The sequence below is a fragment of the Thamnophis sirtalis genome, unplaced genomic scaffold (genome assembly GCF_051295495.1).
Source record: "Thamnophis sirtalis isolate CommonGarterSnake01/CBP01778 unplaced genomic scaffold, rThaSir2_p1.2 scaffold_17, whole genome shotgun sequence".
In the NCBI taxonomy this organism is placed as follows: Eukaryota; Metazoa; Chordata; class Lepidosauria; order Squamata; family Natricidae; genus Thamnophis; species Thamnophis sirtalis.
Genome location: NW_028261397.1, coordinates 2,141,098 through 2,167,292, shown reverse-complemented (window position 1 = coordinate 2,167,292; position 26,195 = coordinate 2,141,098). Strand labels below are relative to the sequence as shown.

The following is a 26,195-nucleotide window of genomic DNA, read 5'->3' as shown; positions in this document are numbered from 1 at the left end:
AAGGTCCTCGGCTTACGACCGCCAGCCGAGCCCAGAATTTCCGTTGCTAAGCGAGATGGCTAAGTGAGTTTCTCCTCGTTTTATGACCTTTCCTGCCACCGTTGTTAAGTGAATCGCTGCCATCATTACGTTAGTAACCCGGTTGTTAAGTGAATCTGGCTTCCCCCATTGACTTAGCTCAAGGGTGTCTAAACTTGGGAACTTTAAGACTTGTGGACTTCAGCTCCCAGAATTCCCCAGCTAGGCTGGCTAGGGAATTCTGGGAGTTGAAGTTCTGAAAACATTTTGCTTCTCATTTAAGAAGCTTCACTTCTTCAGAATTCTTTCCTTCTTGTGTCATTCATCCTGTCATTCATTCATTTTTCTTTCTTTTTCTTTCCTTTCCTTTTTTCTTTCTTTCTTGCTTTATCTCTCGCTCCTTCCTTCTGCCCATCTTAATCAATCTCTTTCTTTCTTTTTTTCTTTCCTTTTGCCCATCTTTTCTTTTTCTTCCATCCTTTATTTCCTTTTGCCCATCCTTTCTTTCTTTCTCTTTGTTTCTTTCTTTCCTTCTGTCCATTTTTCTTTCTTTCTCCATTTTTCTCTTTCTGACTGTCTTTTTCTTCCTTTTCCTCTCTCTGTCTCCCTTTCTTTGTCTTTCCTTCTTTCTTTTCTTTCTTTTTTGCTTTCTTGTTCTCTCTCTTTCATTCCTTCCTTTTGCCCATCTTAATCTTTCTTTTCTTTTGCACATGCTTTTTTTTCTTTCTTTTATCCTTTCTTTCTCTTTCTTTCCTCCCGTCCATCTTTCTTTTTCTCTCTCTCTTTTCCATCTTTCTTTCATTTCTTTTTCTGTGTCTCCCTTTCTTTATCTTTTTCTTTCCTTCCTTCTTTCTTTCTTTCTTTCTTTCTTTCTTTCTTTCTTTCTCTTTCTTTCCTCCCTTCCATATTTCTTTTTTTCTCTCTCTCTTGTGTCCATCTTTCTTTCTTTCATTTCTTTTTCTGTCTCCCTTTCTTTATCTTTTTCTTTCCTTCTTTCTTTCTTTCTTTCTTTCTTTCTTTCTTTCTCTTTCTTTCCTCCCTTCCATCTTTCTTTTTCTCTCTCTTTTGTCCATCTTTCTTTCTTTCATTTCTTTTTCTGTCTCTGTCTTCCTTTCTTTATCTTTTTCTTTCCTTCTTTCTTTCTTTCTTTCTTTCTTTCTCTTTCTTTCCTCCCTTCCATCTTTCTTTTTTTCTCTCTCCCTTTTGTCCATTTTTCTTTCTTTCATTTCTTTTTCTGTCTCTGTCTCCCTTTCTTTATCTTTTTCTTTCCTTCTTTCTTTCTTTCTCTTTCTTTCTCTTCATTTCTCTCTCTCTCTCTCTTTGTCTGTCTTTTTCTTTCTCTTTCTCTCATTCTTTCTCTCTCTGTCTGTCTGCCTTCCTCCCCCACTCCCCCCGAAGAAGCCTGTTGAATGAAAAGCGAAAGATTTCCAAAGGGAAAAAGAAAACGAGGAAAGTCCAATTGCCTCTTTTGGGGACTTTCTCTCTCTATATTCTTCCCTGGGCGTTTAACCCCCCCCCCCCCCGCCTTTTCCGCCTCTCTTTCTCCCCCTCCAGGGCGCTGCTGGATCTTCTCCTGCTTGAACGTCATGAGGCTGCCATTCATGAAGAAGCTGAACATCGAGGAGTTTGAGTTCAGCCAGTCCTACCTCTTCTTTTGGGACAAGGTACAGCTGTGCAGGACTCCCCTTCCTTAGAGCAGTGTTTCCCAACCTTGTCCACTTGAAGATGTCCGGACTTCAACTCCCAGAATTCCCCAGCCAGCGAATGCTGGCTGGGGAACTCTGGGAGTTGAAGTCCGGACATCTTCAAGTTGACAAGGTTGAGAAACACTGTCCTAACCACTGCTGGGGAATTCTGGGAGTTGAAGTCCGGACATCTTCAAGTGGACAAGGTTGAGAAACACTGTCCTAACCACTGCTGGGGAACTCTGGGAGTTGAAGTCCGGACATCTTCAAGTTGACAAGGTTGGGAAACACTGCCTTAGAGTACACAGCCTGCCCTCGCTTTACAACCATCCCTTCAGCGGCCAAAATTAGGACACTCTGGGACGCTGCGACCGTCATCAATGCGGGTCGGTGGCTGAGCATCCAAATTTTAATCACGGAGCCGCTGCAACGGTCATTCAGCCTGAAAAACGGTCGTAAATCACTTTCTTTTAGGCCGTTGTAGCTTCGAGCGGTCACTAAACGGACTGTTGTTTAGAGTTAGAGTTTAGAGTTTTAGAGTTTAGAGTTTTATTTCATTTGTATGCCGCCCTTTTCCCTGAGGGGACTCAGGGCGGCTCACCGCTCAAAAAGGGAAGGGGGGATACAAACAGTTTAACAACAATACAGAACAATACATGGTTAAAAAGCACAACAATCATACCATTCGAGATAGGGGGCAGCGAATCTTTAGCCCCAGGCCTGTCGGAACAGCCAGGTTTTAAGGGCTTTGCGGAAGGCCTGGAGGGTGGTGAGGGTTCGAATCTCCACGGGGAGTTCGTTCCAAAGGGTCGGAGCAGCCACAGAGAAGGCTCTCCTCTGGGTAGTCGCCAGTCGACACTGGCCGGCGGATGGAATTCGGAGGAGGCCTAATCTGTGGGATCTAATCGGTCTAGTGGAGGTAATTGGCAGCAGGCGGTCTCTCAAGTACCCAGGTCCAATACCATGAAGGGCTTTATAAGTGACGACTAGCACCTTGAAGCGTATCTGGAGACCAATAGGCAGCCAGTGCAGCTCGCGGAGGATAGGTGTTACGTGGGTGAACCGAGGCGCACCCACAATCGCTCACGCGGCTGCTGTTGTAAGTTGAGGATTTACCTGCATGAAAGAAATGTTGGACTAGAACCATTCAGGAGGGGCAGAACGAGAGGGGAATGGCAAAAGTGAAAAGTAATTTTTTTAAAAAAAAAATTTGTTTTAAATCATGAAACGGAATCGAATTGGCTGCGGTGAGTTGGCCCGTTCCGTTCCCAGCAGGCACCCTCTGAATATGGAGGCTGGGGAAAGTCTGTAGAGATTCTCCGTCCTCCAGCTCAGGGTTGTCCCAAAGGTGGTTTTTTTTTTTCAGGAGGCCACTGGACTTTCTTGTTTCTTTCTTTTGAAGACATTTCGCCTCTCATCCAAGGAGCTTCTTCAGCTCTGGGGAACGGAAGGATTGATACTCCTTGTAGAGAGCTGGTCATTTGCATCTGCTGCCAATCACCTCAAATAGATCGATCAGATCCCACAGACTAGGCCTCCTCCGAATTCCATCCGCCGGCCAGTGTCGACTGGCGACTACCCGGAGGAGAGCCTTCTCTGTGGCTGCTCCGACCCTCTGGAACGAACTCCCCGCAGAGATTCGGACCCTCACCACCCTCCAGACCTTCCGCATAGCCCTTAAAACCTGGCTATTCCGACAGGCCTGGGGCTAAAGAGCTTTTGCCCCCCTCCTCGAATTGGTATGGTTGTTGTGTGTTTTTAAATTTTGTATTGTTATGCTTCGTCTTTTTTATCCCCCTGTTTGTACCCCCCTCCATTTATATGCCGAAAAGGGCGGCATATAAATATAATAAATCCAATCCTTTTAAAGGGCCGTTGAGGCCACTTGGAGGTTTCTCTGTGTCCTCCAGGGTCACCTGAGTGGAGCTTCTGGTTCCTGTAGTCTACAATTTTTCCCTCTGGAAATCCATTCCTTCTCCCACACTTGAATCGTCTGGAAATCCAACCCATAGGAATCGATTTCCAGAGGAAAAGTGGCAGAATGCAGGAAACATTTGCAACCACTCAGGTGACCCTGAAGACAGAGACAAACCTCCAAGTGGACTCAAGGACCCTCTCAAAAGATGCAAATGACCAGCTGTCTGCAAGGAGTATAAATCCTTCCATTCCCCCACCATCCAGTCACGAGTGGAAGAAGCTTCGGGGATGAGAAACGAAACGTCTTCAAAAGAAAAAAAACAAGAAAGTCCAGTTGCCTCCAGAATAAAAACAGACAGGCTGGGGAATGGTTATAGGGTTTTTTCGTCCCTGAGTACAGGGTTGGAATAGAAGACCTCCGACGGCCCTTCCAACTCTTGTTATTCTGAATGCTGGCAATTGTGGTCCCAGCTGAGAATTTGGTGCAGGTGGGACATTTTAGCTCCTAAGAGGGACGGACTCCCACTCCCAGAATCCTCCAGCCAGCATCCTTTAAGAGGGGAGGGCTTCCACTCCCACAATCCCCCAGCCAGCCTGCTTTAAGAGGGGAGGGCTTCCACTCCCAGAATCCCCCATCCAGCCTGCTTTAAGAGGGGTGGGCTTCCACTCCCAGAATCCCCCAGCCAGCCGGCTTTAAGAGGGGAGGGCTTTCATTCTCAGAATCCCCCAGCCAGCCGGCTTTAAGAGGGGAGGGCTTCCACTCCCAGAATCCCCCAGCCAGCATCCTTTAAGAGGGGAGGGCTTCCACTCCCAGAATCCCCCAGCCACAATGCTTTAAGAGGGGAGGACTTCCACTCCCAGAATCCCCCAGCCAGAATGCTTTAAGAGGGATGGACTTCCACTCCGAGAATTCCCCAGCCAGCAGGCTTTAAGAGGGGAGGACTTCCACTCCCAGAATCCCCCAGCCAGCATCCTTTAAGAGGGGAGGACTTCCACTCCCAGAATCCCCCAGCCACAATGCTTTAAGAGGGGAGGACTTCCACTCCCAGAATCCCCCAGCCAGCAGGCTTTAAGAGGGGAAGACTTCCACTCCCAGAATCCCCCAGCCAGCAGGCTTTAAGAGGGGTGGACTTCCACTCCCAGAATCCCCCAGCCAGCATGCTTTAAGAGGGGTGGGCTTCCACTCCCAGAATGCCCCAGCCAGCAGGCTTTAAGAGGGATGGACTTCCACTCCCAGAATCCCCCAGCCGGAATGCTTTAAGAGGGGAGGGTTTCCACTCCCAGAATCCCTCAGCCAGAATGCTTTAAGAGGGGAGGACTTCCACTCCCAGAATTCCCCAGCCAGAATGCTTTAAGATGGGTGGACTTCCACTCCCAGAATTCCCCAGCCAGAATGCTTTAAGAGGGGAGGACTTCCACTCCCAGAATCCCCCAGCCGGAATGCTTTAAGAGGGATGGACTTCCACTTCCAGAATCCCCCAGCCAGGAGGCTTTAAGAGGGGTGGGCTTCCACTCCCAGAATGCCCCAGCCAGAATGCTTTAAGAGGGATGGACTTCCACTCCCAGAATCCCCCAGCCGGAATGCTTTAAGAGGGGAGGACTTCCACTCCCAGAATCCCCCAGCCGGAATGCTTTAAGAGGGATGGACTTCCACTTCCAGAATCCCCCAGCCAGGAGGCTTTAAGAGGGGAGGACTTCCACTCCCAGAATCCCCCAGCCAGCAGGCTTTAAGAGGGGAGGACTTCCACTCCCAGAATCCCCCAGCCGGAATGCTTTAAGAGGGGAGGACTTCCACTCCCAGAATCCCCCATCCAGCAATGCTTTAAGAGGGGTGGGCTTCCACTCCCAGAATGCCCCAGCCAGAATGCTTTAAGAGGGATGGACTTCCACTCCCAGAATCCCCCAGCCGGAATGCTTTAAGAGGGGAGGACTTCCACTCCCAGAATCCCCCAGCCATTCTGCTTTAAGAGGGGAGGGCTTCCACTCCCAGAATGCCCCAGCCAGAATGCTTTAAGAGGGATGGACTTCCACTCCCAGAATTCCCCAGCCAGAATGCTTTAAGAGGGGAGGACTTCCACTCCCAGAATCCCCCAGCCAGAATGCTTTAAGAGGGATGGACTTCCACTCCCAGAATCCCCCAGCCAGCAGGCTTTAAGAGGGGAGGACTTCCACTCCCAGAATCCCCCAGCCGGAATGCTTTAAGAGGGATGGACTTCCACTCCCAGAATCCCCCAGCCAGCAGGCTTTAAGAGGGGAGGACTTCCACTCCCAGAATCCCCCAGCCAGCAGGCTTTAAGAGGGGAGGACTTCCACTCCCAGAATCCCCCAGCCAGCAGGCTTTAAGAGAGGTGGGCTTCCACTCCCAGAATCCCCCAGCCGGAATGCTTTAAGAGGGATGGACTTCCACTCCCAGAATTCCCCAGCCAGAATGCTTTAAGAGGGGAGGACTTCCACTCCCAGAATCCCCCAGCCAGCAGGCTTTAAGAGGGGAGGACTTCCACTCCCAGAATCCCCCAGCCAGCAGGCTTTAAGAGGGGAGGACTTCCACTCCCAGAATCCCCCAGCCGGAATGCTTTAAGAGGGATGGACTTCCACTCCCAGAATCCCCCAGCCATTCTGCTTTAAGAGGGGTGGGCTCCCACTCCCAGAATGCTGGCTGGGGAATTCCGGGAGTTGAAGCCCACTCTTCTTAAAGTTTCCAGACAAAGAGACAAGGAGGCTGTTATTGTTGTGTTTACAGCTGTTGTGAGGCCAGGCCGTTGCCTCTCAGCTGTTATTGTGAAACCGGGAATGAGGTGGAAAAGACAATGGTTCAAAAACGGCTTATTTATTTTTCCTGCCTTGTGTAAGAAGCAACTTTTCCTCCTCGCGGTTTGGCAGGAGCTGCTCCTCTCGGGAGGATCCCCGATTGATTGACGGACTCGCTGGTTTGCTTCCCGGAGCTTCAGGGCATCCCTGACAGGGGGAAAGAAAGGGTAGAAAAAAAACTCACACCCTGCAATTAGAAATGACAACCGAAAATTGCCGAGAAGGGAAAGTGAGGTCAGCAAAAAAAAGAACCCCCAAATGTCGAAATACGATGTTGGGTGTTGTTTCTGACTTGACTCCTTTCGAGCTCTCTCTCAGCACTGATGGCGTGACATAGGTGGGTCATGGAATGTCTGCGAGAATGCCCCCGTTCCCTCCTAGCACTGATGGTGTAACCTAGTTGGGTGATGAAACGTCTGCAAGAAAGCCACCTAGCTCACAAGAGCACCAAGGACCCCACAGTCCTTCCTCCTCCTCTTCCTCCTCCTCTTCTCCCTCCTATAAACCTTCCTCCCTTCTACACTTTCGAGAGGCGTCCTCGGTGCTCTCTGAGCTGGGCCGTTTCCTTGGAGACATTTCACGGCCCAACTAGGGAACATCATCAGTGCTAGAAGGGAGGGGGGTTTGCAGAGAGGAGGAGGAGGAGGAGGAGAGGAAGAAGAAGAGAGGAAGAAGAAGAGGAGGAGGAGGGGGGAGGAAGATTGTGGGGTCCTTGGTGCTCTCTGAGCTGGGCGGTTTCCTTGAAGACATTTCACGACCCAACTAGGGAACATCATCAGTGCTAGAAGGGAGGGGGGTTTGCAGAGAGGAGGAGGAAGAGGAGGAGGAGAGGAAGAAGAGGAGGAGGAGGGGGAGGAAGATTGTGGGGTCCTTGGTGCTCTCTGAGCTGGGCGGTTTCCTTGGAGACATTTCACGGCCCAACTAGGCGACATGATCAGTGCTAGAAGGGAATGGGCTTTGCTCTCTGGTTATATCCTACCAGCTTGTCCTCAGGAGGGTAGGATAAAAATGCCAGATATGCCGTATTTTTCGGAGTACCATGATTTTGAAGGGATAATTTTTTTTAAAAAAAGTTGTTGCACTCTGCACGCCTCCCAAACCCTCTGCGTGCCTCGTTTTTTTTTGGGGGGGGGAAATGGGGGGCATGTAGAGGCGCTGGTGGGGGAAAAAACGAGCAAAAACAGCCCGTTCTTTCCTCGTTTTTGCCCTCCCCAGCCCTTGAGCACTTTGCAAGCCTCCCAAACCCTCTGCACATCCATTTTGGTGAAGAGGGCAGGGTTTTGACAGGCCAAAAATGATGTATTCGGTGTATAAGACGCACCCAGTTTTCGGCCTCTTTTTTGGGGGGGGAGGTGCGTCTTATACTCCGAAAAATCCGGTAGTCAAAATATCTGGCTGACTCCCCCATCCCCAAGAACAATAAGGGAAGGGCGCGGTGACGGTTGGGCAGGTGCCGATAGAAGGATTAGGGGGAAACAAGCCAGGCACGCAGACTTTTGGGGTGAAGCAGCTGGATAGGCTGGGGTTCTGATGCCGTTCTCCTCTGTCTGCACCCCCCAGATCGAACGCTGCTACTACGGACTCCACGCCTTCATTGACACCGCGCAGGAGCCCGTCGACGGGCGGCTGGTGCAATTCCTGCTCACCAACCCTTGCAACGATGGCGGCCAGTGGGACATGCTGGTGAACATCATCGGTAAGACCAGGGTTCCAGATAGCATCCAAAAGTTAAATCAGAGTCCGAGGCAAAGGATTCCTCAAAGTCCCAATTTAATTAAGAGAGCCACTTTGGCACATCTGGGAAAACCCCAAATCTGAAAGCTTCCCAGTTTCCCCCACCCAGTTGAAAGTTCAAGATCTTGTCCCCCCACACCCACAAGCCCATCCCATGGTCCCATCTCCCACTGCCATGCTGGCAGTTCCACCCATCCAGTTCCGGTCAGGTGCAGAGGTGCAGAGACAAAGGATGACCTTGGCTTTCTTGGAAGAAGGCGGGGCTTAGCAGTGAGAAGACGGACTTTCAGGCTATTCCTGAAATTCCCCTATTCCGAAGGAAATTGGACGGGTCGTTTCGGATCCTAGCTGTCCCGGAGAGACAGTGAAAGGTTAGGGGAGATCCAGTGACCTCAGAGACGTTCGCAAAGTCTCTGGGGGGCTTGGAATTTAACCCCTTTTGCCAGCTCCTTCTGGATTAGCTGTAAGCTAACCGAAACTGCAGGTTGCCCCTAAGAATGGTGGAAGTGATTTCAACTGGTAAGCTGATTTTATTACTCAAAGAGACACGGTCCGCATTAAAATTTAAGCTAATTGAAACCAAAGAACAGAAAAATCTAGCGGCGAATTGGTTTTTTTTTTAAATGGATTTATGGCCGGTGGTTACCCTATTTCTTAAATGTTTTTGATGATATTTACGTGGATAAAGGAAAGATTACTCCAACATTCCCTCTGACTCTTCTTAAGTGGGCTGTAAACCAATTTACTACAATTCGGCTTTTCACAACCTGACACTTTTATTGCTAGAAAGAATGTTGTTATGGCTACCTATCGTCTCACTCCGTACAATCCCATTTTCCCACCATAGAAAAGGCATAGCAGAATAATAGAAAGTGTGCCAGGCAGAGATCCAAAAGAAAAGATGGCTGTAGGCCTGACAGCCAGATCCCTTGAATGTCTTAGGCTGCTTGGGTGTGTGAAATCTCAAAGGGCTTTGGGGCTCCCGGGGCCCCCCCCGGATGTCAGCGCACAGGCCTCTGGCTGAGATTGCCCTTCAGGTGTGTCCTTGACTTACGGCCACAATTGAGCTTTCTCCCTTCTAGCACTGATGCTGTTCCCTAGTTCTCCTCCCCTAGCAAGAGAGGGAAGTTAGTTGTGCTCCGTTTTGCGACCTTTCTCGCCACGGTTGTTAAGCGAATTGGGCCGAAGCATCCATTAAGTTAGCAACATGGTGGTTCAGTGAACTTGGCTTAACTCAGTGACTTTGCTTGCCACCGCAACACTGATCGGGCAAGTTATAACAAATTGAGTGCAGCCGTCCCCCTCTTCTAGCACTGATGATGTTCCCTAGTTGGGTCATGAAATGTCTGTAGGAAAACCAACAGGGTCAGATATCAATAAAGATCCCTCAATTCTCCTCCTCCTCTTCGTTTTCCTCCCCTTCATTCCTTCCTCTTCCCCTTCTAGCCCTCTTCCCCCTCTCTGTATACTCCACTCCCTACTAGCACTGATAATGTTCACTAGTTGGGTCATGAAATGTCTGTAGGAAAACCACCCAGCTCAGAGAGCACCAAGGACCCCACATTATTCATCCTTCTTCTTCCTCTCCCTCCTCCTCTTCTCCTCCCTCCTCCTTCCACCTCCTCCTCTTCCTCCTCCTCCTCTTCTCCCTCCTCCTCCCCTTCTCCTCCTACCTCCTCCTCTTCTTCCTCCTCCTCTTCTCCTTTCTCCTCCTCCTCCTTCCACCTCCTCCTCTCCCTCCTCCTCTTCTCCTCCCTCCTCCTTCCACCTCTTCCTCCTCCTTCTCTTCTCCCTCCTCCTCTTCTCCTTTCTCCTCCTCCTCCTTCCACCTCCTCCTCCTCCTCCTCCTCCCTCACACCCTTCTAGCACTGATAATGTTACTTGGGTAATGAAATGTCTATAAGAAAACCACCAAGCTCAGAGAGCACCAATGACCCCAGTCAGCGTCCTTCTCCTCTCCACAACCCCCCCACCCTTCTAGCACTGATGACATTCCCTAGTTGGGTCATGAGACTTCAGCAAGAAAACCTCCAAGCCCAGTGATCAATAAAGACCCCTCAGTTCTCTTCCCCTTCATCCCTTCCTCTTCCTCCTTTCTGTATTCCCCACTCCCTTCTAGCACTGATTATGTTCCCTAGTTGGGTCATGAAACATCTGAAAACTACCAAGCACCAAGGCCTCCATAGCCCTCCTCTTCCTCCTCCCTTCTAGCATTGATGATGTTCCCTAGTTGGATCAAGAAATGAGAGCACCAAGGACTCCACGTTATCCCTCCTCTTTCTCCTCCTCCTCTCCTTCCTCCCCACCCCCTCTGCAAACCCTTCCTACTAGCACTAACGATGTTCCCTAGTTGGGTCATGAAAACCACCAAGCTCAGAGAACACCAGGGACCTCTCCATTCAACCCTGAGCTACAAATATTCTCATTGATTGATTGATTGATTGATTGATTACATTTATATGCTGCCCTTTTCCCCGAAGGGGACTCAGGGCGGCTCACAATTCAATCAGGGAAGGAGGTACAGACAGGGGGATAAAAAAGACAAGACATAACAATACAAAATTTAAAAAGACACAACAGCCATACCATTCGAGAAGGGGAGCAAAAACTCTTTAGCCCCAGGCCTGTCGGAACAGCCAGGTTTTAAGGGCTTTGCGGAAGGCCTGGAGGGTGGTGAGGGTTCGAATCTCCACGGGGAGCTTGTTCCAGAGGGTCGGAGCAGCCACAGAGAAGGCCCTCCTCCGGGTAGTCGCCAGTCGGCATTGGCCGGCGGATGGAATTCGGAGGAGGCCTAATCTGTGGGATCTGATCGGTCTATTGGAGGTGATTGGCAGCAGGCGGTCTCTCAAGTCTCAAGATTGAGACTTTCCTTGATCTGACAGGGGGGGCCTGGTGTGATAACTCCCCGTTGAATTGTGGACTTTTTTTTTGTTCTTAAAAATAGAAAAGTACGGCGTGGTTCCCAAGAAGGTTTTCCCCGAATCCAGTACGTCCGAGACCTCCAGACGGATGAACGACATTCTGAACAACAAGGTAAGGGGGGACTTGGACGTAGGAAGAAGGGTCGGCCACTGGGAAATCTCTGGGAGCTCAGACGCTTCCTGGAGAGACCGGCAGAATTCGACCCGCTCGGCAGCTGACTCACACTTACGACGGTTGCAGTGTCCTGAAGTCACGCGACGATCCCCTTTTGCAACCGTTCTGGCCAACAAACTCAACGGGGGAAAGTTGGGTTCCCTTAACAGCCGTGTTACTGGTTTAACAACTGCAGCGATTCACTTGACAGCCGTGGCAAGCCAGGTCGTAAAACGGGGCAAAACCCCACTGAACAGCAGTCTTCATTTAGCAACCAAATCTTGGGTCAGAAACTTCGGCTGTAGTTGTGGTCGTAAGCCCGGAGCATAGAAAACACTCAGCAGCATAAACGTTGGGCTCACGTTGTCGTAACTCGAAGTCTGCCTCGAGTACACAACTTAACAGGAGTTCATTTAGTGACCGTTCAAAGTTACAACAGCCCTGGAAGAAGGGACTCGCGGCCGTTTTTCACTTAACGACCGTTGCAGCATCCCGGTGATCACGTGATCAAAATCTAGACGCTTAGCCACTGACTCGTATTTATGACGGCCGCAGTGTCCCCGGGGTGTGTGTGTGTGTGTGTGTGTGTGTGTGTGTGTGTGTGTGTGACGTGATCCCCTTCTGTGACCTTCCGACAAACAAAGTCAATGAGGGGAAGCCAGGTTCATTTAGCGACCATGTTCCCGACTTAACCACTGCAACGATTCACTTAGCAACCGTGGGAAGAAAAATCGTAGGATGGGGCAAAAATCCCTTAACAAATATCTTAATAGAATAACAGAGTTGGAAGGGACCTTAGAGGTCATCTAGTCCAACTCCTCGCCCAAGTAGGAGACCCTTCCGCCATTCCTGACAGATGGGAGTCCATTCTCTTCTTGAAAGCCTCCAGGGATGAAGCTCCCACAACTTCTCTTCCATGGGTTGATGATTCTCACTGTCGGAAAATTCCTCCTTATTTCCAGGTTGAATCTCTCCTTGATCAGTTTCCATCCATTCTTCCTTCTTTGGCCTTCAGGTGCCTTGGAGAATAGCTTGACCCCCTTCCTCTCTGTGGCAGCCCCTCAAATATTGGAAGATGCTCTCCTGTCTCCCCTGGTCCTTCTCTTCCCTAGACTAGCCAGGCCCAGTTCCTGCTCATTGTATGTTTTAGCCTCCAGGCCTTTGATCATCTTAGATAGATTCAGATTAAAAGAGTTGGAAGGGACCTTGTAGGTCATCTAGTCAAACCCCCCTGCCCAAGCAGGAGACCTCACACCATTTGTGACCGATGGCAGTCCAGCCTCTTCTTGAAAGCCTCCAGGGATGAAGCTCCCACAACTTCTGAAGGCAACTTCTCTTCCATCAGTTGATTGCTCTGTCAGGAAATTCCTCCTTATTTCCAGGTTGAATCTCTCCTTGGTCAGTTTCCATCCATTCTTCCTTCTCTGGCCTTTGGATGCTTTGGAAAATAGCTTGACCCCCTTCCTCTCTGGGGCAGCCCCTCAAATACTGGAAGATGCTCTCCTGTCTCCCCTGGTCCTTCTCTTCCCTCGACTAGCCAGGCCCAGTTCCTGCAACCATTCATCGTATGTTTTAGTTTTTGCCTTTAGTCTGTATCTTTTAGTCTACACCTTTAGCAACATAGCATTATTATATATGCCTGTAATAGATTTATGTATGCCTTAATGATATCATGACGTCGTTTTAACTGCTGGCTGAGAGCACTCAAGAGTTTAATCTACGATGGGCGGCTGAATAAATGCTTTAAATAAACAGCTAAGTCACCCCGTAAATTGTTTTGGGGAGAAGCCGCCTCGTGCAGAGGTCGGACGAGGAAGAAGAGGCAGCGAACCCAAGAAATTAAGAGCAGGAGATCAAAGGCAAAGAAATCTAATTAAAACTCGTTTGCATATGAAGTAAAGACTAGCTGACGAATCCTCCCACCAAATTCTTGGTCAGTCGTCCTGGCTTTCCCCACGTCTACCTACCGATTCTTCTCGGTCTTGAAAAAAGCATCCTCACTCCACTCATCCAAGACCTGACAATCAGGAGGTTGTGAGTCCGAGATAGAGGCAGATGTAGGGACTCCTGCTTGGGTAGGGGGTTGGACTAGATGACCTGCAAGGTCCCTTCCAACTCTGTTAATCTGACTTTCTTGGCTTCCCCTTGGCCTGTTGTTGTTAGTTGCGAAGTTGTGTCCGGCCCATCGCGACCCCATGGACCACGTTCCTCCAGGCCTTCCTGTCCTCTCCCATCCTCTGGAGTCCATTGAAGCTCAGGCCGGCTGCTTCGGTGACTCCATCCAGCCACCTCCTTCTCTGCCGTCCCCTTCTTCTTCTTTTGCCCTCCGTCGTTCCCAGCATGAGGCTCTTCTCCACGGAGTCCTTCTTCCTTCTCATCAGGTGGCCAAAGTCTTTGAGTCTCCTCTTCAGGATCTGGCCTTCTAAAGAGCACTCAGGGTGGATCTCCTCTAGGACTGACCGGTTGGATGGCCTTGCAGTCCAAGGGACTCAATGCAGGAGTCTTCTTCTTCAGCACCAGAGTTCAAAGGCCTCCATCCTTTGGTGCTCAGCCTTCCTTATGGTCCATCTTCCACAGCCATCCATTGCAACTGGGAAAACCACAGCCTTAACTAGGCCCACTTGTGTTGGCAGGGTGAGGTCTCTGATTTTAAGGATGCTGTCTAGATTTTTCCTCCCCAGGAGCAAGCCTCTTTTCATTTCTTGGCTGCAATCCCCATCTGCGGTGATCTTGGAGCCCAGGAAAATAAAATCAGTCACCACCTCCATTTCTTCCCCATCTATTTGCCAGGAATTGAGAGGGCCGGTTGCCATGATCTTAGTTTTTGGTATTGGTATTGGTATTTTATTATTTGTATGCCGCCCTTCTCCGGGAGGACTCAGGGCAGCGAACAATTCAAATGCGGGAAAAGGGGAACATAAAAACAAAATACAAATAATAAAAGTAGACAACAGTCGCACAACCATACATGTCGAGAGGGGAGGGAACTCATCACCCCCAGGCCTGCCGGCAAAGCCAGGTTTTGACGGCTTTTTGGAAGGCCTGGAGAGAGGTGAGGGTCCGAATCCCTGCGGGGAGTTCATTCCAGAGGGCCGGAGCTGCCACAGAGAAGGCCCTCCCCCGGGTAATAGCCAGGTGGCATTGGCTGGTAGATGGCACCCGGAGGAGGCCAACCCTGTGAGATCTAATGGGTCTGTGGGAGGTAATTGGCAGCAGGCGGTCTCTCAAGTTTTCTAAGTTTCCTTGGCCTGTGGTTCTCGACTTACAACGGAGACCATAAGCGTCCTTTTTTTTTTTAGTCACTTGCAAAATAACAACGGAATTTTAAAAAACAGACACTTCTCGTCCTCGTACTTAACACCCACCGTAGCATCTCCACAATCACCTGAACAGCAAAATTCAGGCGCCTGGCAAGTTTTTAACAAAGGTTGCAGCCTCACAAAGTCTCCGAAGTACCATTTGTGACTTTCCCAGCTGGCTTCCGGCAAGCAAAGTCAAGTGTGGGGGAAGCCAGATTCGCTTAACGACTGCAGGGATTTACCTAAAAAACGGTTTGGGGTGCGGGGGAGGAATTCTAGGAGTTGAAATCCACGCATCTTAAGAGTTTCCTGAGGTTGGGAAACACTGCATTAGATGGGTGTTTGCAACCGTTATAAGTACGAGGACTGTGTCATTAATTCTGTTGTAACTTTGGGCCACTAAGCAAAGTTACAACGGAACTAAGAGAAAGACACTTACGGTCCTCGTACTTACAACCGTTGCAAGTACTCCTCTAAAGCAGTGATGGTTATAAGTACGAGGACCGTAAGTGTCGTTAATTCTGTTGTAACTTTGGGCCGCTAAGCAAAGTTACAACGGAACTAAGAGAAAGACACTTACGGTCCTCGTACTTACAACCGTTGCAAGTACTCCTCTAAAGCAGTGATGGTTATAAGTACGAGGACCGTAAGTGTCGTTAATTCTGTTGTAACTTTGGGCCACTAAGCAAAGTTACAACGGAACTAAGAGAAAGACTTACGATCCTCGTACTTACAACCATCACTGCTTTAGAGGGGTGTTTGCGACAGTTGTAAGTACGAGGACCGTAAGTGTCATTAATTCTGTTGTAACTTTGGGCCACTAAGCAAAGTTACAACGGAACTAAGAGAAAGACTTACGATCCTCGTACTTACAACCATCACTGCTTTAGAGGGGTGTTTGCGACAGTTGTAAGTACGAGGACCGTAAGTGTCATTAATTCTGTTGTAACTTTGGGCCACTAAGCAAAGTTACAACGGAACTAAGAGAAAGACTTACGATCCTCGTACTTACAACCATCACTGCTTTAGAGGGGTGTTTGCGACAGTTGTAAGTACGAGGACCGTAAGTGTCATTAATTCTGTTGTAACTTTGGGCCACTAAGCAAAGTTACAATGGAACTAAGAGAAAGACACTTACGATCCTCGTACTTACAACCATCACTGCTTTAGAGGGGTGTTTGCGACAGTTGTAAATACGAGGACCGTAAGTGTCATTAATTCTCTTGTAACTTTGGATGCTAAGCAAAGTTACAACGGAACTAAGAGGCACTTATGGTCCTCGTGCTTACAACCGTTGCAAGCACCCCTCTAAAGCAGTGATGGTTATAAGTACGAGGACCGTAAGTATCTTTTTTTTTTTTAGTTCCGTTGTAACTTTGGCTGCTAAGCTTCATTGCAGATAGTCCTCGACTTACAACAAAACAGAGGCCCATTTTTTTTTACATGGCTGTGAGATAGATGTTCCGTGAGATTGGCTCCATGTTATGACCGGCCCAGCCGCAGTTGCTAAGTGAATCACTGCAGCCATTATCAAGACGGTTGTTGAATGAACCTGGACGGAGGGATGAGACCCTTTTCATGACCCAGAAGAATCGGGAGGTGGACGTGGGGAAAGCCAGGACGACTGACCAAGAATTTGGTGGGAGGATTCGTCAGCTAGTCTTTACTTCATATGCAAACGAGTTTTAATTAGATTTCCTGGCCTTTGATCTCCTGCTTTTAATTTCTTGGGCTCGCTGCCTCTTCTTCCTCGTCCGACCTCTGCACGAGGCGGCTTCTCCCCAAAACAATTTACGGGGTGACTTAGCTGTTTATTTAAAGCATTTATTCAGCCGCCCATCGTAGATCAAACTCTTGAGTGCTCTCAGCCAGCAGTTAAAACAACGTCATGATATCATTAAGGCATACATACATCTATTACAGCCAGTCCCCGATTTACGACCACGGTGGAATCCAAACTTTATGCCGCTAACAATGCTATGTTGCTGAAGACGTTTGTTAAGTGAGTTTTGCCCCCGTCGTAACGACTTTTCTTGCCCCCATTTGTTAACGGCATCCCGGCGGTTGTTGAGGTATAGTCCCACGGGTTCTTAAGCGAGCCGTGCCCCGTTTTACGACCTTCCTTCCCGCTGTGGTGAAGCGAAACGCTGCGGCGATCAACTTCACGAGGCGGTCGTTAAGTGATATCTGGCCTCCCAGTTGATTTCGCCCGTCAGGAGGGTCGCTGGAGGGGATGGCGTGACCTTAAAGGGACGCTGCGGCCGTCATAACTATTAAGTCGCTTGCCAAGCATCCGAATTTCGGCCATGTGATCACGGGGTTGCTGCACCGGTCATTAAGTGAAAAAACGGACGTAAGTTCCTTTTTTCAGCTCCGTTGTAACTTTTTTTTAAAGAAGTTTTTTTTTTAATTTTTCAATTACAATTGAATTCCATTCAATTACGTTGTGGTGTTGTGACTTGAAACGGGCACTAAATGACCTCTTGTAGGAGGAAGGAAGGAAGGAGAGAAGAAAGAGAAGAAAGGGAGGGAGGAAGGAGGGAGGGAGGGAAGGAAGGAGGGAAGGAAGGAGAAGGAGAGAAGAAAGGAGGGAAGGAGGGAATGTAGGAGAGAAGGAAGGGGGGAAGGAAGGGGGAAAGGAAGGAGAGAAGAAGAGAAGAAAGGAGGGAAGGAAGGGAGGGAGGAGGGAAGGAGAGAAGAAAGGAGGGAAGGAAGGAGGGAAGAAAGGAGGGAAGGAGGGAATGTAGGAGAGAAGGAAGGGGAAGGAAGGAGGAAAGGAAGGGGGAAAGGAAGGAGAGAAGGAGAGAAGAAAGGAGGGAAGGAAGGAGGGAATGTAGGAGAGAAGGAAGGGGGAAGGAAGGAGGAAAGGAAGGGGAAAAGGAAGGAGAGAAGGAGAGAAGAAAGGAGGGAAGGAAGGAGGGAAGGAGAGAAGAAAGGAGGGAGGGAAGGGGGAAGGAGGGAGGGAAGGAAGGAGGGAAGGAAGGGGAGTAGGAGAGAAGAAACGAGGGAAGGAAAGAGGGAGGGAGGGAAGAAGTAGGACCGTTGTAAGATAAGATGGATCTATGGGATGTTAAGAAAGCAATCTTCAAGTATATTGTCAACTGTAGGGAAAAAATTGTTATAAATACATATTATTAATGACAGTTATGAGATCATATAATTGTAAATGTATATATGAAATTGATAAAATAAAATTTTAATTTTTATAAATAAATAAAAATGACCTCTTGTAAGCCAAGGTCCTTAAAGCCTTTATTTGTATTCTATAGCCGCCCGTCCTTAATCTCAAACTCTGGAGGTTCCCAGCCAGCAGCTGAAACAACGATCGATAGATCACAAATGATCTATCGCAAACCTATTAAAAGCACAAGCATTAAAACCAGGCCCCCAAGGTTAAACTTTGGCCCTGCAGTCCGTCCTTAAGCAGGCTATTCTCCAAAGCGCCAGAAAACAGGAGAAGAAGCGATGGGTGGAAACGAATGAAGGAGAGAAGCAACCGGGAATGAAGGGGAAACTTCCTAACAGTGAGGGCAATTAGCCAGTGGAACAGCTGCCCACCAGAAGTTGTGGTTGCTCCAACACTGGAGGCTTTCAAGTAGATATTGGGCAGGCATTTGTCTGAAATGGTGTAGGGTTTCCTCTCCTGGCAGAGGGTTGGACTAGAAGACCTCCAAGGCCCCTTCCAACTCTGTTATTCTGATATCCTTCCTTCCTTTGTTATGTGGTTATCCTTTTTTCCCTCCCTTCCTCCTTCCTTCCTTCCTTCCTTCCTTTATGCACTTATCCTTCCTCCCTTCTTCCTTCCTTCCTTCCTGCGGCTATCCTTCCTTCCTTCCTTTATTCAGTTATCCTTTCTCCTTCCTTCCTGCCTTCCTTCCTTCCTTCCTTCCTTCCTTTATGCACTTATCCTTCCTCCCTTCTTCCTTCCTTCCTTCCTGCGGCTATCCTTCCTTCCTTTATGCAGTTATCCTTTCTCCTTCCTTCCTTCCTTTCTTCCTTTATGCAGTTATCCTTCCTCCCTTCTTCCTTCCTTCCTTCCTTCCTTCCTTCCTTTATGCAGTTATCCTTCCTCCCTTCTTCCTTCCTTCCTTCCTTCCTTCCTTCCTTCCGTCCTTCCTTCCTTCGTTCCTTCCTTTATGCGGCTATCCATCCTTCCTTCCTTCCTTTATGCAGTTATCCTTTCTCCTTCCTTCCTTCCTTCCTTCCTTCCTTCCTTCATGCAGTTATCCTTCCCTCCTTCCTTCCTTCCTTCCTTTATGCAGTTATCCTCCTTCCTTCCTTCCTTCCTTTCTTCCTTTATGCAGTTATCCTTCCTCCCTCCTTCCTTCCTTCCTTCCTTCCTTTATGTAATTATCCTTCCTCCTTCCTTCCTTTATGCAGTTATCCTCCCTCCTTCCTTCCTTTATGCAGTTATTCTCTCTCTCCCTCCTTCCCCTCTTTCCTTCCTTCTTTCCTTCCCACCTTCCTCTCTCCCTTTCATCCCTCCCTCCCTCCCTTCTGCATCTCTGGAGGTTTTTAAGAAGAGACTGGAGAGCCATTCGTCTGCAATGCTATAGGGTTTCCTACTGAGGAGGGGGGTTGGACTAGATGACCTCCAAGGTCCCTTCCAATTCCGTTACTCTGTTCTGTTCCTTTGAAGGAGCAGATATTTGGGAGATATACTTATTTATTTCATAAATTTGTATTTGTTTTATAAGGTATTCTCATTTGTTGTATAATAAGATAAAATGCTTCTTATCGATATATTTCTTTTTTCCCAACAGATGCGGGAATATTGCCTCCGGCTACGAAACATGGTAGAGAGCGGATGTAGCAAAGAGGAGCTTTCGGCAGCCATCGACACCATGATCGAGGAGGTAGGTGGGCCTTGGGGAAGGGACCCCCGTCCTGGTATTGGGGGGGGGGGTTGCTTCTGAAGATTTAGCCCCAGAGCTTGGGTGGGGCTTCGCTAGCAGCAGTGGCTCTTCCGTCCCGAGGACCAGCCCATAGATTTCCACTGCTCTCCTCTCCTCTGCCTTCTGCCCATCTGTGCGTCAGGCATTCAGGGATCTTCCATCCAAAGGACCAGCCCATAGATTTCCACTGCTCTCCTCTGCCTTCTGCACATCCGCACGTCAGGCATTCAGGGATCTTCCATCCAAAGAACCAGCCCATAGATTTCCACTGCTCTCCTCTCCTCTGCCTTTTGCACATCCGCATGTCAGGCATTCAGGGATCTTCCATCCCGAGAACCAGCCTATAGATTTCCACTGCTCTCCTCTCCTCTGCCTTCTAAGCATCTGTGCGTCAGGCAGTGGGCCACAATACCTGGCTGGTGGTGCAGAAACCCGGAATGAGTGTTAAAAAAGTTTTTGAACACATATACAGTTAGTGGCTCAGTGGCTAAGACGCTGAGCTTGTCGATCAGAAAGTTCAGTGGTTCGAATCCCCAGCGCCGCGTAACGGAGGGAGCTCCCGTGACTTGTCCCAGCTTCTGCCAACCTAGCAGTTCGAAAGCAGGTAAAAATTGCAAGTAGAAAAATAGGAGCCACCTTTGGTGGGAAGGGAACAGCGTTCCGTGCGCCTTTGGGGGTGTTGAGTCATGCCGGCCACATGACCACGGAGACGTCTTCGGACAGCGCTGGCTCTTCGGCTTTGAAACGGAGATGAGCAGCGTCCCCCAGAGTCGGGAACGACTAGCACATCTGTGCGAGGGGAACCTTTACCTTTACACAAGTAGTCCTCGACTTACGACCACAATGGAGACCAAATTTTCTCTTGCTAAGCGAGACGGTTGTCCACTTGAGTTTTTGTCCCACTGGATGCCACCTTTCTTGCCACCGTTGTTAAGTGAATCACTGCCACGGATGGTCACCCGGTCATTAAGTGAATCTGACTTCTCCCACTAGTCGCCAAAGGGGATCACATGACACACACACACACCCAGGACATGGCAACCGTCATAAATACGACTCAGGGGCCAAGCGTCTAGATTTGATTCATTTGACGACAGGGACTCTGCAACAGTCCAAAGTGTGAAAAACGCTCCGTTTTTCAGTCCCGTTGTAACTTCGGTCACTAGGTGGACAGTTGTAAGTCGAGGACTTCCTGTGAACTCGCGGCTCCTCTAAAGCTGTTTTTCACAATCGCTGGCTCTTCGGCTTTGAAAGGGAGATGAGCAGCGCCCCCTGGAGTCGGGAACGACTAGCACAGGTGTGCGAGGGGAACCTTGACAGTTAGAGGTATCCTCAATAGAGCCCAAAATCTATGTTGCTAAGTGAGAAATTGATGAAGTGAATTTGGCCCCCCTTTTGCGACTCTTCTTGCTAAGAAGGGAATCACTGCCGTCGTTAAATTAGTCAGACAGTTATTAAGTGAACCTGGCTTTCCCCCGTTGAATTTGCCGGTTGGAAGGTCGCAAAAAGGCACCGTCATGAATGTGAGTCCATTGCCAGGCATCGGAGTTTTGAACACGTGACCACGGGGATGCTGCAACGGTCGTAAGTGTGAAAAATGCTGATAAGTCGCTTTTTCGGTGCGGTCGTAACTTCGAGTGGTCACTAAGTGAACTGTGGTAACTCGAGTGCTACCCGTAGTCCGTCATTTTGTTCAAAGTTCCAACAGTTCTGAAAATGTGGACACTAGAGGGCAGTAGCGGACAAGGTATAAGCCATCCCCTCTGCTGCTGAGCACAGCAATCCGCTAGTCCTCAACTTGCGACCATGACTTAGAATTGCCATGGCTAAGCAAGGTGGTTGTTAAGTCCACTGTGTCCCATTTTACGACCTGTTTTACTGTTAAGCAAATCACTGCAGCTATTTAGTGAATCATGCAGTCGTTAAGCGAATCCGGCTTCCCCTTTTGGGGGGGAAGGTCACAGATGTGATTCTCTGACCCCAGGACAGTGCAGCCGTCGTAAATGCAAGTAGTCCTCAACTTACAACCGTTCGTTTAGTGGCCGTTTAAATCAAGGAAACACCCAAGCTCAGAGAGCAGAAAAGAAGAGATTGGACAGCTACCTGGCTCAAATAGTAGGGGGCCTCCTGCTTGAGCAGGGGGTTGGACTAGAGGACCTCTAAGGTCCCATCCAACTCTATTCTGAGTGATATTTATCTATATCAGTGTGTCTCAACCTTGGCAACTTGAAGATGTCTGGACTTCAACTCCCAGAATTCCCCAGCCAGCATTCGCTGGCTGGAGAATTCTGGGAGTTGAAGTCCAGACATCTTCAAGTTGCCATGGTTGAGAAACTCTGATCTATAAATTAGCACCAAGGACCTCACAGTGCTTCTCCTCCTCCTCCTCCTCCTCCTTCTCGCATAGCCAGATTCACTTAACAACCATGTTGCTAACTTAGCAACGGCAGTGATTCATTTAATAACCGTGGCAGGAAAGCTCGTAAAAGGGGGCAGAACTCACTTAATGGTTTCTCTTTTAGCAACAGAAATTTTGAGCTCAATTGTGGTCGTAACTCGAGGACTTGCCTGTAGATTCTACTCACTTTTTATCTGTTTTTGTTGAATAAAGCATATATATATGCTTTATTCAACAAAAACAGATAAAAAGTCAATTCAACAAAAACAGATAAAAAACCCAATTGGGTTTCTGTCTGGATGGTCTCTTGTGACGAGCCTAATGACAGAGAGTGGAAGTGTGACCTTCCTCCCATACTTGGGCATACCAGGGGTTGTGACTTTAAGTATATACCTCCCACCCTGGCTGGCTGATAAGGAGTCGTTCTCTGTAGCTCAAATGGTTAACTCCCTGCCTGGGAGGCAATGGAGCACAGGTTCGATTCCCAACTTGGGTATGGCTAGCTGATGAGAGCTAAATAGCTTGAAATAGATCTATACTAGTCTCCCTTTATTTATTTATCAGCATAAATATATACATACATACATACATAAATACACACACACACACACACATACATACATATATACATACATACATAAGGGTGTGTATGTATGTATATATATGTATGTGTGTATATATATATATATATATATATATATATATATATATATATATATGTATGTGTATATATATATATATATATATATATATATATATATATATATATATATATATATATATATATATATATATATATATATATATATATATATATATATATATATATATATATATATGTTGTATTTGCTGATAAATAAATAAAGGGAGACTAGTATAAATCTATTTCAAGCTATTTAGCTCTCATCAGCTAGCCATACCCTTACTGGGATTCGAACCTGGGCTATATTACATATTAGGCAGATGTGTTAACCAATAAGCCACAAGGTTCTCCTCCTTTATCAGCTGAGCCAGGGAAATAGGTATGTATTTAGTGTCACAACCCCTGGTATGCCCAAATATGGGAGGAAGCAGACTGCTTCCTTTCTCTGTCTATCGGCTCGTCACAAGAGACCATCCAGACAGAAACCCAATATTTTTACTGTTGCCTTTGTTACATTTGTGTTGCATTTCTGCTGATAAATACATAAAGGGAGACTAGTATAGATCTATTTCAAGCTATTTAGCTCTCATCAGCTAGCCATACCCTTACTGGGATTCAAACCTGGGCTGTATTACATATTAAGCAGTTGTGTTTTACACTAAGCCACGAGGTTCTCCTCCTTTATCATATATATCCCCTTTTCTGACCTTCTGACCAGCAATGGGGAAGCCGGACCCACTTAACAACCGGGTGACTCGCTTCAAGCTCACGCAGCTACCCACGCTTCCGTTCAGGGGGTGGCTGGGTTCCCGCAACCACGTTCTCCCACCCTCTTCCAGGTGTTCAGAGTCGTCAGCATCTGCCTGGGGAACCCTCCCACCACCTTCTGCTGGGAATATTACGACAAGGAGAAGAACTATCACAAGATTGGGCCCATCAGCCCCGTGAAGTTCTACCAAGACCACGTCAAACCGTTGTTCGATATGGAGAGCAAGGTAGGCAGATCTTGCCATGCAAACCAATGTGAAGTGAGGGTTTCCCTGATCCTGGAATCAGGGACCCACCAGTGGCCAGTGGAGCTGGCAGCAGATTCAGACAGTGAGGAGGGTTGGGGAGGAACCTGGGCCAGTCCTGGAGTCTGGGGAAGGCTCGGATGAGGGCTCTGTGTCGGAGGCAGAGAGGGGGCCAGGGCCGTCTGACAGTTATCAGCTGCCTTCGGAGTCGGATATCAGTGAGGCAGAAGAACAGCTGGAGCCTGTTCCCAGCGTGCGCATGCGCAGAGCTGCCAGAGGAAGGGAACAGCTAAAGAACAGGGGTCGACTTGGGAGTAAGGCCACAGGTGGACGGTGAATGGCCCCTCCCAGAAGGAATAAAAGAGGAGCGAAAGGGGAGTGGAGTTTGCAGGAGACAATCAGTTCACTTAATTGGTTCGTGACTCTCTGAGACTCCTGGCCAAGTTCTGCAGATCTCAGCCTGGCAGCTCTCCAAGCCAGATGAGGTCTGTGACCATAAATCCACCCTGGAAAGACTTTGCTGGATGTGAAGGAGCAGAATTCAGAGTCAATTAGTAAAAGGGGTTTTGTCGGAACCAGGAGTTTTGATTCAGGCTCTCGGGAAGCCTCGGTTAGGACAGAATCTCCTTTTTTTTTAGGGATCTGGCCACCTTCCTCACCTGAAATCCCTTTTCTCAAGCCCAGCCCAGCCCAGCTGGCATCCTTCCCCATGTATTCAGCATTGCTTCCTTGCTGAAACTAGAATTCCCTTTGGATTCAAACAGGAAGGGTGATTTGATTGAAATTCTCCTTTCTCCTCGACCTCAGGCTTCCAAATAGCATCCAAAAATAAAACAAGAGATTTCTGTTCACTTATTTCACTGTTTCTGTAAACCACTCTCAGGCGCTGGGCTGGAAACCAGCAGATGGGGAGTTCTAGTCCCACTTCCATCATGAAAGCTGTCTGGGCTGGTGGCGGGGGGTGGTGGGGTGGACTTTGATCCAATCACTAGGAGCTTGTGAGTTCTAGTCTCACCTTAGATATGAAAGCCAGTGGGGTGACTTTGGGCCAATCACCAGGAGCTTCTGAATTCTAGTCCCGCCTTAGGCAGGAAAGGCGGCTGGATGACTTTTGGGCCAATCACCAGGAGCTTGGGAATTCTAGTTTCACCTTAGACATGAAAGCTGATGAGGTGACTTTGGGCCAATCACCAGGAGACAATGACTTCTAGTTTCTGCCTTAGGCAGGAAAGGCGGCTGGGTGACTTTGGGCCAATCACCAGGAGACAGTGAATTCTAGTCCCACCTTAGGCAGGAAAGGCGGCTGGATAATTTTGGGCCAATCCTCAGGAGCTTGGGAATTCTAGTCCCACCTTAGGCAGAAAAGAAGGCTGGATGACTTCGAACCAATCTCTAGGAGCTTGTGAGTTCTAGTGCCACCTTAGAGACGGAAGCCAATTGAGTAACTTTGGGACAATCACCAGGCGACGAGTTCTAGTCCTGCCTTAAGCATGAAAGCCAGCCGGGTGACTGCGGCCCAATCACCCGAAGGCAGGGAGTTCTAGTCCCATGCCGGCTGGGGGATTCTGGGAATTGAAGTCCACCAGTCTTAAAATGGCCATCCCTGGTTTAAACCGTCCTGTCTGGCTGGTGGGGGCTTCCCAGACGATCTGGGGGTGTGTGTATGTGTGTCACCCCCCTTCCTTGCACCTGGCTGCCCCTAACCCCCTGCTCCCCATTCCTCTCCATCTCACAGGTGTGCCTGGTCAACGATCCTCGACCCCGGAATAAGTACAATCAGCTTTACACGGTGGAGTATCTGGGCAACATGGTGGGGGGCAGGAAGACGCTTTACAACAACCAGCCGGTGGAGCTGTTGAAAAAGATGGTGGCCGCGTCCATTCAGGATGGAGAGGTCAGCCTCTTGCACCCCCCCAACCCTGCCCCGCCCAGGGTTGACACCCCTCAAACTCTCTCCTGCCTTTCCATTCTCATCCTGATCACCGTTTCCTGCTCTCTCTCCTCCCGCAGGCTGTGTGGTTCGGCTGCGACGTTGGGAAATGTTTTAATAGCAAGCTGGGCATCAACGATTTGAAGATGTGAGTTTTTTTGGGGGGGACCCCGTGGATAGGGGTGGGGGGGCTGCCCCTGGGGAACTACTTCCAAACGGAGCCCCCGTTTCTCTCGCTTTGGGGGGGGGAAGGTTTTCTTGTCTACCCATGGAGGCCACAATTTATTTTTCTTCGGTATTTATTATTTCCCAAATATATTGGTCAAAACAGTTCGTTTACTTCTTGGTGTCCCTGTGTCTGTGAGCCATAACTCTGGGCGGTGAACATGGCTGACACATCTTCCTCCTCGTAGTTCCCCAGCGACAACCCTGTGAGGTGGGCCGGGCTGAGGGAAAGGGACTGGCTCAAAGGCACCCAGTTGGATTTCATGCCTAAAGCAGGACTAGAATTCCCCGTCTCCTGGTGATTGGCCCAAACTCACCCAGACAGGTTTCATGGCTAAGGCAGGACTAGAATTCCCAGTCTCCTGGTGTTTGGCCCAAAGTCACCCAGTCAGCTTTCATGCCTAAGGCAGGACTAGAATTCCCCATCTCCTGGTGATTGGCCCAAAGTCACCCAGCCGGCTTTCATGCCTAAGGCAGGACTAGAATTCCCAGTCTCCTGGTGATTGGCCCAAAGTCACCCAGCTGGCTTTCATGCCTAAGGTAGGACTAGAATTC

General features: G+C 48.8%; 1 protein-coding gene across 1 annotated transcript in view; it reads left to right on the top strand.

Moving 5' to 3' along the window:
* The window catches only part of BLMH (bleomycin hydrolase), a 40,876-nt gene that overhangs the window by 6,186 nt on the left and 8,495 nt on the right, over positions 1–26,195 (top strand). The window contains exons 3-9 of the mRNA XM_087702822.1: positions 1,573–1,682; positions 7,989–8,124; positions 11,107–11,195; positions 19,300–19,392; positions 23,312–23,467; positions 25,221–25,379; positions 25,496–25,563. Coding sequence (XP_087558948.1) covers positions 1,573–1,682; positions 7,989–8,124; positions 11,107–11,195; positions 19,300–19,392; positions 23,312–23,467; positions 25,221–25,379; positions 25,496–25,563 — 811 coding nt within the window. The remainder of the gene's footprint in view (positions 1–1,572; positions 1,683–7,988; positions 8,125–11,106; positions 11,196–19,299; positions 19,393–23,311; positions 23,468–25,220; positions 25,380–25,495; positions 25,564–26,195) is intronic.